General features: G+C 35.2%; 1 protein-coding gene across 1 annotated transcript in view; it reads left to right on the forward strand.

Annotated features, from left to right (window-relative positions):
- Positions 1-20,162, forward strand: part of LOC145668862 (uncharacterized) — a 37,340-nt gene extending 17,178 nt beyond the window's left edge. The window contains exon 2 of the mRNA XM_081737087.1: positions 15,401-20,162. Within this exon, the coding sequence (XP_081593213.1) occupies positions 15,576-15,998 (423 nt within the window). The 5' untranslated portion in view covers positions 15,401-15,575 and the 3' untranslated portion in view covers positions 15,999-20,162. The remainder of the gene's footprint in view (positions 1-15,400) is intronic.
- Positions 20,163-20,733: the final 571 nt, after the last annotated feature.

Here is a 20,733-nt window from a genome sequence, read left to right on the forward strand (position 1 = left end):
TTACATCTCCGAGTGGGATAGTAGGGCACGAAATGACCACTGGGGAAGAAAACACTGGCCATTACGGAAAACACTGAACGAGTGATCAAAAAGATAATTCAACAAAATTTAGTCAGTCCTGAGAAAGTTATACTTTCTTCCCTTCACATAAAATTAGGATTGATAAAATAATTTGTTAAGGCACTCGACAAGGAAGGCGAATGTTTCAAGTTCATATGCAACAAATTATCCTTCACTTTCATGTGTCAAAGTGCAAGAAGGTGTCTTCGTTGGTCCAGACATTAGGAAGTTAATGAAGGATAGAAACTTGCAACAATGACTAATGCTGAAAGGGATGCTTGGATAGCATTTAAAAGCGTGGTGGTGAAATTCCTGCGGTACCACAAAAGTACTGATTACAGAGAAGTTGTTGAGAATTTAAATTTCAAGAACTGGGTTGCAACATGAATCTCAAGTTGCATTTTTTGCATTCTCATCTTGATTACTTTCCACCAAATCTCGGAAAATTAAGTGAGGAACAAGGCGAACGGTTCCACCAAGACATGAGGGATATGGAGAAAAGGTATCAGGCACTTTGGAGTGTTAGCATGATGGATTACTACTGTTGTACATTGCACAGAGAAACTTCAGAAGAAAATCACAAGAAAATTAGGAAAGCTTATAAGAGAAAGCTTGCTAAAAAGATGTGAAAAATAAGTGTTATATGACTGTGTTGATTTCCATTTTACAACGTATATATTTATGTATATATTTCCATATTATATGTATATATGTAGTAATCTGTATGTGCAGAGAATCTTATATTCTTTTCTTTGTCTGTCTGCAATCACATTAAACAAAACATGTTCAGTTATTTAGCATAATAAGCTCTTTAGTCTGATAGAAGATAAGAAATAAGGTATAATAAAGCAGTATTGAATACGGAAGAAGGCCCAAATTTTGACATCGATTTGTAAGAAAATCTTACGTGACAGGGAAAAACGAATTCATTATTCGTAATCAGCTAGGAACAAAGAATTAAGTTCACCTATTAATCAAAAAACAACATGAACTTTTTTTCAATTTGCAGCCCTGTGTTATCAAGGACAATGGCATATTAATGTAAGGACTACTCTGCAGACTAGCAATAAACAATAACAGATAAACAATAGTTGCAAAAAAAAAAAAAAGTAACTAACTTGAGCACGTCAGAATGTTCGCGAGAATATAGGGACGCATTGAGACTAGCAAAGAGCGTGCTATTATCATTACTCAAAGGGCCGTACGATGGAGGCATTAATGTTAATGGCACTAATGAGCACTTACTTGCTCTAACGGTTAACCTCATTTTTGAGATGATTCTTAGAAGTGGGCGTGTTGGCATGCAGTTAGAAGACCTATATCCATTATTTAAAAAGCACACGTTATCTGTGAAGTACTAACGATTTGCGTCACTATCGAACACTAACGTAGCACTAGCGACGTTTAAAGTCGAAATGGAGTCTGACATAAGTGGCTTGTCAACTTCACGGACATTATATTTTCCTTGAATGAGAGAATTTTGCGCCCAGGAAATTTGCGCCCTACCACAAAAATAGGAAAAAATGCGCTCGCAATATATTTGCACTGGGATGTTTGCGCCCTACCCCAAAAAGAGGGGAAAATGCGCCGGCTACATATTTGCACTGGGATGTTAGCGCCCTACAATTCAACTTATTTTTGTATTGTGTAAAGTAACTTCCACTCACACTTGAACTAGGCTTGCCTATCATCGTCTCAGTGAGTTACTCCATCCGTTATAATATTCCGAACAAATGAAAAAAGTACAATTTTAGTTCACTAAAGGGCAATCCATACAAATACAATTTTTCATTATACTACAAAATTTACAAAAAAGTATAAATGACTGATATATAATTATTAATATAATCAAAGAGTATAATTTAATCTACAAAAGGCTGTTTGGCTCTACCCAGATATCTCTGTTCACAATCCTTGCGAGTTGTTTGGCTTTTCAGGACACAAAATATAGAAAAGAAAATGTAAAGTGAATGTAAAATCAGTTCAGTAATATTATCAAGAAAACTATGTACAGTGTGTTTACTTGCTGGAATTCAAACACACAATTGCGTTCAGTCGTTCTTTCAGAAAAAAATTTTCCGGGGGGCACACTTAGTATTCCGGAGGGGGGTCACTGCTGGTACTATTCTATTTATTATTATATTATAGACGTATTATTTTGGTCTCCTCCGAGGGGGCACTCTGAGAGCTCTGGGGAGGCCAGTGTTCCCCCAAAATCATCTCTGGAAGAAGCAGTGATTGCGTTGATCCGTTGTGTTCTTTTGGCTTATATTGAAGTTTATTCTCCCCTTATATAGCCACAATGAAAATAAATCACAAATAGCATGGTTGTGGGGGGAGGATTGTTTATGCTGTAATGTCAGCCCCTCCGAGCAAATGCGTAAGCTCCAATAGGTTCTTTTATTTCGCAGGGCTCAACTTTCCGGTGGAGGTACATTGCAGGCGCAATTTTCCCTGTTCTTGAGGTAGGGCGCAAATTTCCCAGACGCAAAATTCTCGACACCGTTCGAATGACCTCGGAAAACTATATCTTTTTCAATACTTTTTTATATTCTTTTACTCGAGATTTCTTCATAGCTTCTTATTAAAATACTTACTAATATATCCTCATTTTATTGTCCTAACCAATCAATATGGGTATGTTGTCAGTAAAATATTTAGATTGATCGAGCCTCTGGTGTGTAACCACAGTATTTCATATCATCCCCCCATTAGAAATCTTGGCTAAACGAACCAATATATGTTGCCAATAAAATAGTTTAGAATGATTGAGCCCCTGGTAAATAACCACAGTATTTCGTGACAGACCCCCTCCCCTTCCTATTACCATATTCTAGCTACATGCCTGACTCAGCTAATTCTCTACATTCTTTACCAAGCACACATTTTCTAAAGCGGAAAATGCTCTCTAAATACCTAAGCTCATTATTTTCAGCAGATGCACAAATTGGGTAACATTCTATCTACATGAATGTTATATATATGTCGATTACTGGAAACCGCTTCTCGCTATCTATTACCATATTTACTATATAATGATTAACGTTAAAACCGGAAATGGTTGATTTGTACCGCTTCCGGTTTGAATATTACATTCATCAGGGAACTCGATTCTTAACTATTGACTCTGTACATCATGGCCAAAATTGATTGGTAATCCATCAGATAGTTCTTGAGACTGTTTGCTTCACTGACGGACAGAATGAATATATGGCTATAGAGTTTTGATAAACTAAATTCGTTAATGAGTGATGATGGAACAAATATAAGAAAGGTAGGCCTTCCACCGGGAAAATTTTCGAACACAAAATTAGCCATCGAAAACCCACATGTCCTGGGTTAGAATGCCATAGATGAAAACTCTACCACTGAGTCATCAATCACCCGCTTATTAGTTTTATTAATTATTATATTAATATAAATTAATGAATGCCTGCTTATGTTAATTATTGAACAATTACATTGCACACTTCGTAAAGTAAAAAATTATAAATTTGTATTTACTGTACATACAGTGAGCGCAGAAAGTGTTCGTACACCTATGCTATTGAAACGAGAATGTTTGCGAAAAAGAAACAGAAAATTTAAGAAGTGTAATAACACACACAATATGAATAATGAAAACTAAGCTTTATGAATATATCAATAAAGAACCACAAAGACAAGTTTAATGGTCAGAAAGTAAATAAATTCCGTAGAAAGTGTATAGAGTAGACGCAAAAAAGTGATCGTACACCTGACGTACGAATACGAAACAAAGATACCACAACTGGGGTTCACTAGTATTCACCTGAGTATACACCTTTGTATAGCATGACGAGTAACAGAATGAGTTTAGTTGTGAATAGAAGTGAAAAAACTGCACGGTGGGCTGTCAAAGTGGGAAGCAACCGAACAGAAACAAATGAGGAGACAAGAAAAGTAATTATTAAATTGCATAAGAAGGGTAAGTCTTTGAGAAAGATAGCAAACCTTGCAGACAGGCCTCGTTCAACAGTACAAACAATAATTGCGATGTATAATGTTTCTATCACTGTGCGAAAAAAAAAAAAAAAAAAAAACTGGAAGACCAAGAGTGTTGAGTGAACAAGATAAACGTTACATTATTAGGGAAAGAAAAAAGGTTCCAAAAAATAGTGCTGTGCAATTGGGAACGGATCTGGAAACACGCGGTGTTAAAGTATCAGCCAGTACAGTGCGGAATATTTGCAAGGTATCATGGTCGGATAGCCAGGAAAATGTTCTGGGTGAACAAGACGAATCGTATAAAGAGACTAAAGTTTGAAAAAGAGTATAAAGATAAGGGATCAGGCTTCTTTCTGGAATAGGGTCATATTTTCGGACGAAAGTAAATTTAACTTTATCGAGTCCAATGGGAGGCGTATTGTATGGCGCAAGGTGAATACAGAGATGAATCCTCAAAATCTCGTCCCTAAAGTAAGACACGGAGGAGGGTCCGTGCTCGTCTGGGCTTGTATGAGTGCTTCAGGAGTGGGTCGTCTCCACCTTATCGATGGAGTGATGATCCACAAAGTGTATATTAACATATTAAAGGAAAATTTCCATACTAGTGCGCAGAAGATGGTTCTTGAAAACAATTTATTGTTCAGCAAGACAACGACTCCAAACATACAGCGGAAAATACTCGATTGTGGCTACTCTATAATACCTTGAAACAGCTTCGCACACCTCCCCAATCCCCAGATATGAACCCCATAGAATATCTATGGTCTGTTCTGGAGACAACAATCAGAAGGCACAGCTTCTCTACTCAGGGCCGGCGCTAGCAATTTTGACGCCTTGGGCGGTGCTTTCACATGCCGCCCCTTTAATCCGCAAACCTTATTTTGACAGATAACGTTCAAGTGTCATTTAAAAACATGTATAAAATGGAAAAGTAAACAAAAAAAAAAAAAAAAAAAAAGAACTACCTTTCTGGAATGTTCACGTAATATTTAAACGACTCTATACTGACACAATATTCAGTATGCTCGATTTCGCTGTATATCTGTAATATAGAGCAGCGCATACAGAAAATAAAATTTTAAAAATATACTTTAATCATGACTAAGAATTTTAATTTTTAGGCTTATTTTATATCAAAAGGCGTTTTCAACAGAGTATGGAGCAAGAAGATAATACAGTAAATCAGATATTATGGTAAATGTAAGTGATTAGCTTAAGCCTTATAATGTACTAAAACACAATAGACATACATAAATTTAACATACCTTAATTGAAAGAAACTTTTCTTGCTTTGATATGAGCAAATTTCTTTATCACATCACGTAGTCCAATGTTTTAGCCAATTTGTGTTCTATTGATATCGTCGCTAGACCACTCAAGCGTGTTTCAGACATAGAAGAGTGTAGATAGTTTCTAATAAACTTAAATTTCCAAAAACTTCTTTCTCCACTTGCCACTGTTACAGGCAAGATTAACAAAATTCTACGTGCAATACTAACATTGGGAGCAAAGTCATGTTCCTAATATTTTTTTTTTTTTTTTTGGAACTTTCACAGGCTTAATTATAGTGGATAACACTTTCAGTTTGTCTTTCAAATCACTGGAGTTAATATCTTTCAATTCTTCGTGTGTTAAAATGGTAAGTTTAGTACACTTTTCAGACAAAAAAATCAGGTGGTAGGCTATATCTTTACGATTATTTATATCGCAAAGAAAATTGAAATACTCGCTGTGATGTTTAAGTTGCTCAAATCTTTCTCTTAAAAGCTAACACAATCACTTCTAGAACTTTGTAATAAAAATCGATCTTGTATCTTGTTTGTGGCTGTTTTCAGTAGCTTCATCCTCTGCCTCGTACTGAAACAGTCTCTTCTTTCGACTTCGAGCTTGCACTGTATTACGTATCAGTGGATCACCCGTATCTAATGCTGATGCCAAGTCCATCGTATCAACTAAGTAAGATTTAAACTTTGCATAATTTCTGCTCCTCTCAAAGTACCCAGATATATTTTCAAGAAATCCTACTGCATCCAACACATGAGAATCAATGCTTTAAAGTCATATCAGACAACGAGTGAGTAAAGGAAAGAAAAGTAACTCAGCTGGTTTGCTATACACAGAGCATCGTGGACGACCATTCTATCGGTTCTATTGTCATTACTTATTTGAAGTAAGGCATCATAAACTTCCTATATTTGATAACTGAGTCAGAGCATCAATTCGGCTCTCCCACCTTGTGGTGGATTATGATTTTAAAGTGAGACTACTAATATGTTCCTTTAGTATGGCCTAACGTTGAACTGACGCAGAAAAAAAAGTCATAAACTTTTTTTTAGCTATACAAAAAATGAGACATTTCTCAAGAAATAATACGCTGTACGATTTACTATATTCGGAATGAACAATTTGTAAACTGGTCAAAAACTCGCTATTAGAACCTAAATGTCTCTAGATGCTACCAGGGGCGGATCCAGGGGGGCGATCGGGCGATCGCCCCCCCCAGAAGAGGAAACTTTTTTATTTTATATATAAATAAAATATATAGTTTATTTTTTGACGCTCTTAAAAGTAGCTCTAAGTAGCAGTATTACAACCCACCGCCCCCCCAGAAGTCCGTCCTGGATCCGCCCCTGGATGCTGCAGGCTAGAACGGCCTGTCTCAAGTGGGAGTGTACCTTTTGCATACTTGGAGCGGAGCGTTAGAACATTATTGAATAGAAAAAAATATAAAAAGACACCGTGATAATCTTATGCACTCTAGCTCAAAATCCTATCTACACTGCTGCAAGGGAAATATTGAACGAGATACCTGTGGCTAGTAGTTTGATAATTGAAAACGAGGAGGAATGCTCTGAATTTCCTGAGAGAGTATTTTCTTGAATGTGAGTAAAGTAAGTTCAATTACATTCTCAGGTTAACACAATCTTATTTTTCCATGTGAGCCTATTACGAAGCATTATATTTTGATAGTATTCTTTTCTTTTTCAAATTTTGCCGCCCATTAGACTTGCCGCTCTGGGCGGTGGCACGGCTCGACCCTCTCTCGCGCCGGCCCTGTCTCTACTAAAGAAGGCCTAAGAAAAGCTATTCAAGAAGAATGGGACATAATCAGTCCCGAAGCTACAGAACTACGAACTACTACAGGTGAAATCAATGCCACGAAGACTACAATCATTAACGCACAGGGTAATCCCACAAAATATCAAATAAGGTAATATACTTTATAAGCACTAATTCAAGCATAAGTGTACGGTGACATTTTGCGTTTACAAAAAAGGAATTCTCTCTTTTCTTCTGAACAAAACAGTGATTGTGTTTGTTTGGCCTTTCTCTTGTATATAGAAATAAAATGTATGAATGTGTAGTCTTAATTCTGGTTATATATATATTTTCCACCTCCCGTTCTCATGCTAGCTGTTTTCAATATAAAGTATGCACGGTGTACGAACACTTTCTGCGCTCACTGTAGGTATGTTGACAATAAGCGAATGTTATTAGAATATTTGTTGAGATTTCTTTTCCTCCACTGCCTTTCGCCTGGTTAAAAAGTAGTTTGCAGTGCTTTGGAGCAGCTGCAGGTGGGAACGCGATAATGTTTGAGACATACCGGCGACTTTTTTGTGTGTGAAAATAAGACCTTCTTTATAAAACAGTAAATAACTGCAGTAGCAATTGTCTACGTAAGTGATAAAGACATATCCAACTACAAGAAACTAATACAGTATATATATTCATTATTGTGTTTCTCTTTTAACAGCTACTAGCTAGGGATGGCCAATTCCAGAATTTTTACTTTCCGGAATCCGGAAAGTAAAATCGGAAAAATTCCGGATTTCGGAAAAATTCCGATTTTTTCTAAATTCCGGATTTTTTCCGAAATCCGGAATTTTTCCGAATTCCGGAATTTTTCCGAAATCCGGAATTTTTCCGAATTCCGGAATTTTTCTGGATTCCGGAATTTTTCCGAATTCCGGATTTTTTCCGAAATCCGGAATTTTTCTGAATTCCGGAATTTTTCCGAATTCCGGATTTTTTCCGAATTCCGGAATTTTTCCGAATTCCGGATTTTTTCCGAATTCCGGATTTTTTCCGAAATCCGGAATTTTTCTGAATTCCGGAATTTTTCTGAATTCCGGAATTTTTCCGAATTCCGGATTTTTTCCGAATTCCGGAATTTTTCCGAATTCCGGATTTTTTCCGAATTCCGGATTTTTTCCGAAATCCGGAATTTTTCCGAAATCCGGAATTTTTCCGAATTCCGGAAAGTAAATTTTCCGATTCCGGAAAACAAAATTTCCGGAATCCGGATTCCGGAAAATTTTGGCCATCCCTAGTACAAACCAATTCGTTTCTGTAACATGTGTTTAATTTCCTGTCAAGAATGCAAATTTTGCAATGAATTTGTCAGTGTTACTAGTATTGTCGGAATGATTACATGGCGGCTCTTGAGGGATATCACATCGGTAAAAAATTTATTGTTAAAATGTAAGGGAAAAATTATATAAGTGCTAATTCTCGTATCACCACTATAAGTAATAATAAAAATATTATCATACAACAATAATAACTACTTACCATATAAATATTACTAATCAAAGAACCAGTTGTTAAATTATTTGAATGGCATCACTGGTTGAAATTGATGAGAATGAGAGAATGAACTTACAACCAATTTCTAATAATAATTTCGTAATATTTATTTGTCAAATAAAATTTATGAAGTACATTCTTTGATTTTCATGAAACAGCGTTTCTTTGTTTGCAATTGGGCTTGAAATTTGCCTTATTGATCGGGAGGATACTTGGTCAAAAATTACTCGATTTTGACGTTATGACGCAATATTTCTCATATGCGATACATCAATGCGTAATACATACTGCAATTTGTAGTATTTTCCGTCTGTATATGTGTTCGACGGTAAATTCTCCGATTCATAGTAGCAAGGCAACTGATGTTTTTAGGGCGGATAATACGATGGTATAGCCGTATTCCCTGTTGTTTCACGGAAGTCAGGTCAACATGAAGGGAGAATATAACCAGAAATATTAATACATGCAGAAATGTTAATATTTCTCAGACAATTAGACAGTCCTTAAATGTTGATTGACAGTGATAAATATTAATAAGACTGGCAGTGAGCAATATATTTATAAAGAAAATATCTATCCCATAAGAAGATAATACTGTGTAAATCATAATTTGATACAATTAAAATATTTGTGTAGTCGAAATGAATTATATTCGCTACTTTAATATAGCTTCTTAAACGAATTGGTGTTAGATAAATGAATTGAAATATTCATGATGAGAAACCGGAATTCATTTGCTGCCTTTCATCACTTTCCATAATTTTCATCAATTTTTACATTAAAATTAGCATATTGGAAAGCAATTATTCATAACAAAACTCAGTGATATAGGTGATTGGGACCTAGGTCCGCATTTGAAAATATAAATTAGTGCGTTTGCACACGGCAACGATAATATCGGTGGAAGCCCCGATAATATCGGTGTCGGTGTCGGCGTACTTTGCACACGTCGCCGACAATATCGGTGGAAGCCCCGACAATATCGTTGCCGGTGATGAGCGAAGTAAGCGACACACACAACAAAATCTTCTCCATATATGAAAACAAATAAAAAAAAAAAAAAAAAAAATTGGGAAAATTATTTTTTAAAACAAGGACTACAAAAACTGTTCTGAAGAGGTGTTGAGGACGGTACAAAACTTAGAAAAAATAGCCCTATGCCTAAACATGTTTAGATTTAACAGTGCCGTTTTAAATAGGTGCTGTAAACATATTATTTTCGTTTCGATGAGAATTGATGCTGCTGTACATTGCAAACTATATCAGTTTTAATTTTTGTTGGGACACGGTTACATATTGTATGTATATTATTTTGTTTTCCATGCAATTAACATTAATGTCATAGTAGATTAAATGATAAGATTCGAATTAGTAATTCTGTTTTACATTGCTCCATACATACACTGGCGCAACCCGGGGGGATGAAGGGGACATGTCCCCTCCAATCTTGGAACTGGGGAGATTGTCCCCCCCAATAATCCGATTTCAAACGTGTTTTTTGGGAGAGAAATTTGATTGTGTCCGATCGCCAGAAAGGAAAGTGAGATGAAATTAACGTCCACTCAGAATAAGCCTCAAGTCTGCCCGCCTCCCAATGTTGAAGACAACTCTGCTCCCCTGATCCTCCACAACATTGTTTCTCGACTACATAAATAGTTTGAACATCGCTATATATATAATATGGGAACGATCTTACCCCCCCCCCCCCCCAATGTTGAAGACAGATTTGCGCTGTTGCATACATACCTGTCGTTTCTCGTTTCTTTTTGTCCATGAACTCAAAATCCTGGGCAAGGCTTGCATAAACTTTTCGCCATGCTTTTTGCTTTTCAATTCTGTCCTTGAAAGAGTCTGTTATCTTATCCCATATGCAAGGTCTACATTACACAAGTTCAATAAGGGTTAAAATATCGAATGGAAAAATTCCTGCCATCTCTAAAAATCTAAGCAAAACTAGAGAGATACAAATGCAATAATGCACAACCTTTTCATTCAGTCACTGTAGCTAAACTGCAGAACTCTATCAGGGGGTCGATCCCGGTACAAAGTGGAGAGGGAAAACTTGGATACATAGATTTGGTCTTTGTTTTCAATTGCCATTTCACATATTATTTTTAAAAAGGGGGGATTTGGGATAGTTTTGGAAATGGGAGAAAAATTTGCAACAAGTGAAGCATGAAGTCACATCCCTATTGTTGAGATCACAATCAAGAAAATGCCAAATGAGTAACTTGTCCTTGGAGCTTTGGAAAGAGTGTTTGATTGTGTTGGTTTCGTTTCAAATTAATAATAATTCTACTTTGACTTGTCAACAAATATTCTATTCAATCATTGCTTATTGAGTGGAACCGGGAAAAGTGATCTGCACACAATTCTGATGAAAATAAAAGAAAGTAATAATAATCAGGATTTTTTCCATATGCTTATGCAGTGTATCAAACTTTGAAAATTACGCTTAAATTAATTTCCAGAATGTATTAAAATTTAAAAGCATTAATAGATTAAAAAAATATACCATCAAAGAGAGAGAGAGAGAGAGTGTGTGTGTGTGTGTGTGAGAGAGAGAGAGAGAGAGAGAGAAAGAAAGAACAAAAATAAAAAAGGAGTGGAAAATAATCAAGAAATTGGTTATCTAAATTTCCTATATTCTATTTGGTAATAGCTATTTAGAGGGAAACCAGTACTCTTCAGACTTCCCACATTTTATATTTATTTAATAAAGGGAATTAGCTACACCAAAACAGAGACTGTAAAAAAATAATAAGCTGTTCCGAAGTTGTTTATAGAACAAGATAATAATAATATACAATTGTAATAGAAAAAATGGAAACAACAAAATTCCAAAGACAAGAAACGAAACAAAAATACACAGCGCCTTGTCACTCACTCTCTTCATCTAACCCGCTGGCCGGCCGACATTATCGGTGGCGTGTGCATCCAATCATAAGAAAACATTGCCCCCGACAAAATCAGTGTCGGCGATACCGCCGACAGTATCGGGGGCTTGGCCGACAGCATCTGCGTGTCGGAGGATCGGCCGATAATATCGGTGGCGTGTGCAAGCTACGATTTGAATACATTGAAGTCGATTTCACCGCCGACATTATCGGTGGCTCCACCGATATTATCGTTGCCGTGTGCAAACGCACTTAAGGTTAGTAAAGAAAATTCAAATTTGAGTAGAATGCAAGGATCTTATAAATAGAGAATCTGCCCTTACAACAAAATCTTGAAGCCATACGTCACAGTTTCGCCACCCTTACTCTGCCCACTCCGCCCAATAGGATCGCAATGTTTTGAGCTAACAATCATGGCGGAAACAAAAGTAGCCAATCAGACGATGGCAGAAACGAGAGTAGCCAATCAGACGTTTCGATGCTCGGTTGTTTTTTGGCTTCATCGATTTAATAGGACGAAGACACATATGGGCAGATCCTCTATTTATAACATCCTTGGTAGAATGGTACTAGAATTATGTTAGGTGCATTGCATACTAATGTCATAGTGGCCATATGAATTGTGATGTTGATCCTGATTATCATACGTAGATCTAAGTGTTCTAAGGAAATAAAAGTTGAAGAGCAGTTTTATGGCTTAAAGCAGTGTGAATTACATATTTTGACATAATGTCTGTCCAGTTCTACGCATCCAGGTATGATACTTAGTAATTAGATGTATCCTGTCGTTGATATGATAGTATACCGAAGGTTGCAGCCTAACCCATTATAGATAATGATCTCCGCATCACACTAAAACAACATAACTTATTACAGCATAACAGGATTATTTAGTTAAAAATCCATAAATATTGCTAAATCCATGATTCATTCTAAAACATAGACATGAAATAGTTCTATTATACATTTGTAATTTGATGCATTTTGGATAATCGAGAACAATATAACAATTGTCTGTGACTGTACAAAATGAGATGATGATGGGCCACTATTTTTTTCTTTTAAAAATTTTTTTGCAACTTACAAGAAATTATTAATTTAACAAATTTTCTAATAAAACACTTAAAATTGCATATATTGTATTCATTATGTAGCAGACGCGACTCCTGAGGGTAGGCAGGATAGGCTAAACCTAACCTTGTTTACATGAATAATTTATGAATTAAATCTTTAAAATATTTATAGAGCATTGTATCAAAACGTCCCTGAAACAGTCTTCGAAATGTTTAAATTTGCAATTAATGACACGCATAAAGGCTGAACGAACGTGCGCTCATCAACTTTTGTATTGTAGTTCATGAAAAACCCTCTAGTAGCTCTGAAATAGCTAAGGCCGGCAAATTTAAATCTACTTACTCTGCCAGATATTTTCAGTGTGTATTACAAGTTTTAGCCCACGAATAAGCATAATATCCAACATATATTCCGAAGCATACACAGCGCATGCGTATAAGGCTTTGGCCAGCTCTTTCAGATTCTGCCTACCCCAACAGATACAGTGCCGCTAAGCTGTATCTGTATCTAATACCGGCTCCCTCCCTTTTCCTGAAATCGCTAGTATCGCTTGCTTACATGTGCTTTTGCAGAGTTGCGAACGGCTTAAATCGTTAGGAAACTAAACGTGCTAAGACAAAACCAGAAAGTAATCGAGAGGGAGAGGCAGTATCGATAACAGATAATACATGTTAGTACTTAAAGGTTCGGCATACAAACAGAAATAATAAAAACCTGTGCTTTCTTCTAATATTAAACAAAACGGCATGACCGTTTGAAAATAATTTATTATTATTATTATTATTATTATTATTATTATTATTATTATTATTATTATTATTATTATTATTATTATTATTATTATTATTATTATTATTTGATGCATTTATTAATTGCAAGCAGTGGGCAATAACCCAGGGCTTCGCGCTTTCAGAGGCCGCAAAAAGACCAAGGAGCCTAAATACGATTTAACATTGACTTTTATAAATACCCATCGATTCAATAACTAATAATGTAAATACAAACAATTATGAATTTGGATTTGTTTACATAAAACATGAAACAATAATGGTGGCTTGAAACAAAATTATAATCTATTCTTGTAACAGTGTCGTGCCTAGGGGGGGGGGGGAGCGAGGCGACAGTCCCGGACGCCGAAGTAAGGGAGCGCAAAATTCGGAGGGTCGAAAGAAAAGAAATAAGGAAAGAAAAAAGAGAGAGATTAAAAATTACTTAAATTCTCTTCCTGCTTTAGGAAGTAGTTCTATAATGTTACTCATGTTAGGGAAATGTATAAAATGTAAGGAAAAAGTAATAAAAAGTGCTCAAATCAAGGAAAAGCAGGGTTTATTTTTGAAAATTTTCGTACGGTTCTCGCCAACAATGGTGGTGCTCAGTGACTGGTCTGTCGACCTCACTTGGTTATATTAAGAGAAGCCCCGGGCGCTGATTTTCTACGGCACGGCACTGTCTTGTAATATTAGACTACTAACATAGGTGAGTAGTACACAATAAATTTAGTTTTATTGTGTATTAGATTATACACTTTATTATAATTTGCCTATCCTGAGCATTTTGGTACGAGCCGCCACTGTTATGTAGGATAAATTCTATTGTAGATTATATATGGCATCAATTCAAGTTCCATTATGCCCAATTAGTGACTGGCAAAATAATTGAATATATTTGCGGATATTCCAAACAAATGAAAACGTATTTCTTTCTTGTAACAAAACAGTGAAGTTATAAACTTTTAAAAATTGAATAACTTTTCGTAATAGAAGTAATAATTCTAACCACCACCTATCCTCTTTTTAATTATCTTTAATATTCTCTCCTCCATTACTCTTTATAGCATTTCCTCATTGGTTTCGAAGTAGATCCTAATACTTTCACATTTGTCTCATATTAGATTCTAACACTTTTACATTGGTCTTCCACCAGTTTCTACCTCTTCCTCATTGATCTCCCGTTAGATCCTAACACTTTCTCATTGGCCTCTCATTACTGTAGATCCTAACATTTCCTCATTGGTCTCCCATTAGATTTAACACTATTTCATTCGTCTTCTGTTAGATCCTAATTCTTGCTCATTGGTCTCCCATTAGATCGTAACACTTTCATATTGGCCTCCTGTTATATCCTAACATCTTCTCATTGGTACCCCATTAGATTCTAATGCTTTTTCATTGGCTTCTCATTTGACCGTAACACATTCTTATTGGTCTTCCGTTAGATTCTAACACTTTCTCATTGTGCTTCCATTAGATTCTAATGCTTTCTCATTAGTTTTCCTTTAGATCAAAACCAATGGAGTCCATCAGTGTGTGGGTGATGTAGCTCTATTGATTTCATGTGTAATTTAAACAGATCTAATCCTAAGACCAAACAACTCAAATGGGTGATAGTTCTTTTTTTTTTTTAAGAAATAATCCCAATGGTTCGAGCTTTAATCCTTATGTAAACTGGGGACGTGGTGGCTCAGTGGTAGAGTGTTTACCTCCGGTACTTGGGTCCCTGGTTCGATCACAGCTCGCGCCGTGTGGACTTTGTGCTGGACAAACATCGTGCTCTTGGGTTTCCTCGGGGTTCTCTCACTTTCTTCATTCCACCATTTCATTCATTTCTCATCATCACCATCTCCTTTAGTCTAACCAGCAAATTAATCGTGGGACGTAAAACTTAAAGATTTCATTTTTTTTCTTATGTAAATTTTTATGGTTCGGATGATGCTTGTTTTTACCTTATACTCTTCAATGTGTTGTAAAGTTGAGTGTATTGTGTATTATTTAAAATTTCATTTATTTATTTTTATTCATTTTGTTTTATTGCAGGAGCAGCAACATATAACGAACTGCAATACTAAAGAGCTACTGTCAACAGATTATTATTCTGAACTCAGAAATTGAACAAGAAACCTTCCATTGTAAATGTTTACAACTAGGAATTATTAAAAATATTTTTTCTATGAAAGAAGTTTAAATTGTATATTTTTCATTAGCAATAACAATGGGAGATGATTTTGACTCCATTCTACGTACAACAGATATGGTTATTTTAAAAGAATGGACTGAGGGCATCTCAAACACACTATCAAGCGAGGATGGTCAAAAGGCATTTGAACTTTTCCTACAAACGCTGGATTTAACTGAAGATATCGATAGGCTAGATTTCTTAAGGGAAGTTGAAAAAGTTTTAGAGTCTGGTGATAACATTGTGGAAGAAGCGTCGACCGTATACAAAACTTACATCGAGAACTTTACAGTGAATTTGGATGGCGGTATAATGAAGTTGATGAAAGAAGGAATAACAGAGAATAGTGAAGAGAAAGTGAAGGAAGGGTTCCAGAGGGCCCGTAAAGAGATGAGGACACAGCTTAAGTCTAGTTATGATATATTTGTGCAACAAATTACACGACATGTAAACAGATAAAATGGAATAGATATAGGTAAGATACATACGTCATTGTGTAAAAACTTAATACAGTTGTATACTTCTATTACCCTAAGTGACCGCCTAATCAATGTTTTAATAGCTTGCTTCTACCAATACCAAAGTGCATAAAATAGAGATTTGACAAACCAATATGTCATATGAAGCTGTTTGATGTATATGAAACAGGGTCATGCTTTTCCTTTTAGTTTCGAGTCGACTCCAGAAGCATGTTGATCTGCCTAAAATCAATAATGAACTTCCTGAAGTGTATCTAGCTTCAATACATAAATCAATGTATAGTATAAAAATACAAATGAAATTGGCATTATATGTCACCTTTTCACCACAAAAGAACTGAACCGTTTAAAGTGATTTTTTGAGCATAGTTAGTACTCGAGTAAGATGTAATTTTTTATCATTTCACATTTTGCTAATCAACTATCCACAAGTTGAACTAATTCATTATCAAAGCATCCATTGCATTGCAGTGGAGTCACTTTCTCACTGTTGTGTGCTGCTGGTTGCTGTGAATGGTCATTAATTTAATTTAATTTAATTTAATTTTTTATTTTATTGAACTTGCACCAACGTTCTAAAACAGATAACCATTAGGCCATCTACTCTACTGAAATCTTCCATAGTTATGCTATTGCCCTATTATTTACAATTCTTTTCATTTCTCCTTACTTCTTTGCAACTTTCATTAGAATGTTATTTCCTTAAGTGATCTCAGCAAAACGGGTTTGAAGTTGATATGTAAATAAATAAAACATTCCATTGTAACTTTCAATCATAGAAAACCAAATAATAGAATGTTAAGTGACCTTTTGGATTATAGGAATGTGTGAAGCTATCAGCCAGAATAGAATAGTTCAAGAAAAAGTTGCTATAATAGAAAGGAAATGTTGTACAACATCTCAACATTTCAAAATAATGGTGCGGTTATTCCTAGAACAACTTGATACACACATAATTTCTGTTTTAAGCATCGTTCCACAAAACAAAGTAACGCATCTTTCTCTACAACTCATTATTTTATCAGTACACCATCGTTACTGTTGGCACTACAGCCTAAGGATAGTATTACCTTTTTGATATATACTTAAAAGTTCTTCCATTTTCTTCTGCTGTTCTAGTCCGTGTTTCATGAAATAATTTTTTGAGTTCCATCTAAATGGCAGCTGATTTATAGAAATTCTACAATCACATAGGCTTTGGATGCTGCTCTATTTAAATTAAACTCGATGTGACATCACATAGTCTCCAATTGTAATCTTAACTGTAAACGATACAGTTCACTGTGGATTCTAAACTGCTACAACATTTCCCATGGTATTAAGTTGCATACGCGTAGTTATTAAATTTCGATGAATCTCTGCAGAGATCTTGAACTTTTTAAAAATAAATTTTACAGAAGAGTTCAGTACCTAATGATTAACGTGGAATCCGAGCCAGATGAGCTCCCCCAGGAATCGAACCCGGGTCCCCCACGCCAAAGGCGCGTTCGCTAACCGTTTACCTACGAAACTTCCTATTTTCTGAGAGGTAGTAGGTGACATGATTATTTTAAACTCATGTTAGGTTTATTGCGTAGTCAATTAAATAGCTCAGTTGCAAAAGTTCTCCTTCATATAAGTAATTTTCTATCCTATTTTGTGACGTGGAAATAGTATTTTCTGAAAACGTAAGGTAACTGTAAATTACTGAAAATAGTACTTACATAAAATGTTGGTTTCTTGTAGTTTCTCCACACCCACCATATACATATGAATATTTTTATATGTTACATTCAAGAAAATACTTAAGGATAATTGCATGTTTAGTATGCTAGCTTTCGAAACGCATGATCTTGGGGTTTCTTTTTTGTACAAACGCAAGATTTCAGGAATTTTAGTATTAACCAACGATCTGAGGCAATCCGGATGGACTAAAAATTAGCAATCTCTATGTACGTTAAGCCGAAAATGACATTGAAATATATCCCTTACTACCTTTCACTCAATTTAATTAAGCCATCTAGTCTAATTGACTTTTTATAAGGTGAAAGCACCGTTATTATTGCTTTAAAAATATTTCTTAAATCATTTTAGTAATTTAAATGGTGTGGAAACAATCGGATCTTCCCTAAAGCTATTATATCAGAATGCTAACCAAAATTTTTAGTGTTACAAATGCTGTAATATATAGCATTTTTCACAGGATAAATGCTGCTGTAAATCTTTGCATATCATACCTTTTAAGGCAGTGTCTGATAGAAAACATTAACAAAAACGCAACCAAGAGCATCATTTGTGATACATATCCAACTGTGTGAAGCACTTGTTTGCATAAGTATTGTTTTCGGTATATACGTATATTCTTGATTTGAGGCAGATTATGTGCTTTACTGGAGTCAAAACTGTGTTCCATTTGTAAATGTGTTCTGTATACAAAATAATCGAACTTATGCGCTAAAATGTTGTTGAAGTCTCTTTCCGAACTCTTAAAAGAAAAATGATTCACTCTGTTACTAAACTGGCTATACATTAAATATAGCATTTTCTTTTTTTACTCTAGTATAGCTATCTAAATTGAAAATGTGTCTTTCTATGAGCTGAAGAAGTTTCCTAATACCTCATTCGACCTGAATCTCATCCATCCTTAATGAACTCCCAATCTCTCATCACAGCTTCTCTCCTCAGTCTTCACCAGACCCATAGCTAGCCCAAAAATGTAGGAGGGGTCCGGTAGAAGTTAGGGCGGGGGGGGGGGCCGATTCAGCCATACTATAGTTCATCACCATATTATAGTACATTTGAAAGCCTACCGTGGAAATTTAGGGGGGGTCCGGCCCCTAGACTCCCCGTAGATACGGGCCTGGTCCTCACAAGCCTCATTATTATAAACGAGGATGTACAAGATTAAGATCATACCTCAATCTTTTGTATATTCTGCTGTGTAGGGTTCAACTTGGTACCTAATAATACATAAAGAAAGGGAAAGATAGAACGATCGGAAGTGAAATATCGTCGTTTCCCTGCATATATGTAACTAAGTAAGAAAATCAGGCTTGATATTGAAGAGATGTGAGTAATTGCGATTGCTCCATGTCATATTAAAGTATTTATATGTATGTTACTTGACCAATGTTGAGATGACTTCTGTAAAAACAATAAAGAAAAATTTTAAATGTCTGTGCTATATCAAGAAAATACATCTCACATCAGACCAATATCTTTTTATAGTAGAATAAAATTATTTTAAAAATTAAAAAAATATTGTATATGGGTGAAAACCATGATTCGTTTTCAAACAGCAAGATGAAATAGGTCTATCATATTTTTTGGTAATTCGGTATATTTAAGAAAGTCAAAAACCAAAATACAATGAATTGTGGTTTTACATAAGCGAAAGTGGGTGATGCGCCATTAGTCTTTCTTTTTTTTTTTAAAAAAAAATCAAAATTGTAAGAAATAGTTATTTTGAAATTTGGTCTCCTGGTTGTTTATCTAGAATGTAAAGAATTCTGATTAATTTATAAAATACACCAAATGATATATATTATGTTCTGGATGTAACAAATTTTAGAATCTTATGTCTATAATTCAAGATCCATTTTGTCCGATTATTGGCTAGCAAAGTAGTTGACTACCGTATATTGTTTGGATATTCAAGACGAATAAAATCGTTTGCCCGTCGTGTAACATGAGATTACAAACTTTCCACAGGTGAATGGGATAGTTGATTCCTGTTCTTTCTTTCCAATCCATTTTACGAGCCTTTACTATATTTATAACCAAAAAATTGAATCTATAATTGAAATCCTCTTTAACCCATCCATTCTCACATCTCAAAAACGACAGAATCTGACTTTGAACTCAATTTCACATTGAGGCGGTCCTCATGAGTGCGTTGACTTCTAGTCTTTATATACATTGCGTGGTAACTGGTTTGCTTTCGAAATGCCTTTTGTGTAATACGTAATTACAACATGAACTTACTTACATTAGTGAAGTCGCTGTTGAAGTACCTGCAAGAATAGAATCGCATAATGTGTCTTCATGTCAGAATATAACACTATTTTTGATGTTAATTGTTAGGTTAAGTGTGTGAACATTTTATATAGTGTGTGTGTATTCCCTTTTGTTAAAAGTGCTATTATGAAATAAACCATTGGATTTATTTCTGTTTTGTTATTTCGCTTAAGTTCTAACGACAAATGAAATTAGGTATTTGAGGAAATTCGATTTCTCAGTATGTCCGAAGTTATTTTGGACGAAGAGACCATCGTAAATACAATGTGAAAGAGTTACAGAAAACAAATAGAGCACAAAATCAGAAATCCAAAAAGATGATTCAGTCCTGACAACATCTTTGCAAAACAAACTGGTTACTCGAGAAAAGTATTATGTAATTAGCATTGAAATGGGTAATTTTGGTGTATTACGTCATCATACAGTATCTTAAAACTCATATAACCATAAGTAAGCATTTCAAAGGTGTTAACCCGATTGCTCAGCAGGGCCAGCTTTAGCATTTTAATTTTGGGTAGACTCACTCCCTCTCTTATGAATACATATACACATTTGATTAATTAATGACGGCAGAAAATTACTTTTACAGTAGTGGTTGATGCTAATTGTTAAATAATTATCTACCATTAACATAAATGGTGGAAAATGTATTTACTCTTTATTGTATCTTTTAGCGTTTATATAATATATTTTTCAAAACTTTTGGGTAGGCCCGTGCC

This window comes from Thermobia domestica, chromosome 13, assembly GCF_964235325.1.
Source record: "Thermobia domestica chromosome 13, izTheDome1.hap1.1, whole genome shotgun sequence".
In the NCBI taxonomy this organism is placed as follows: Eukaryota; Metazoa; Arthropoda; class Insecta; order Zygentoma; family Lepismatidae; genus Thermobia; species Thermobia domestica.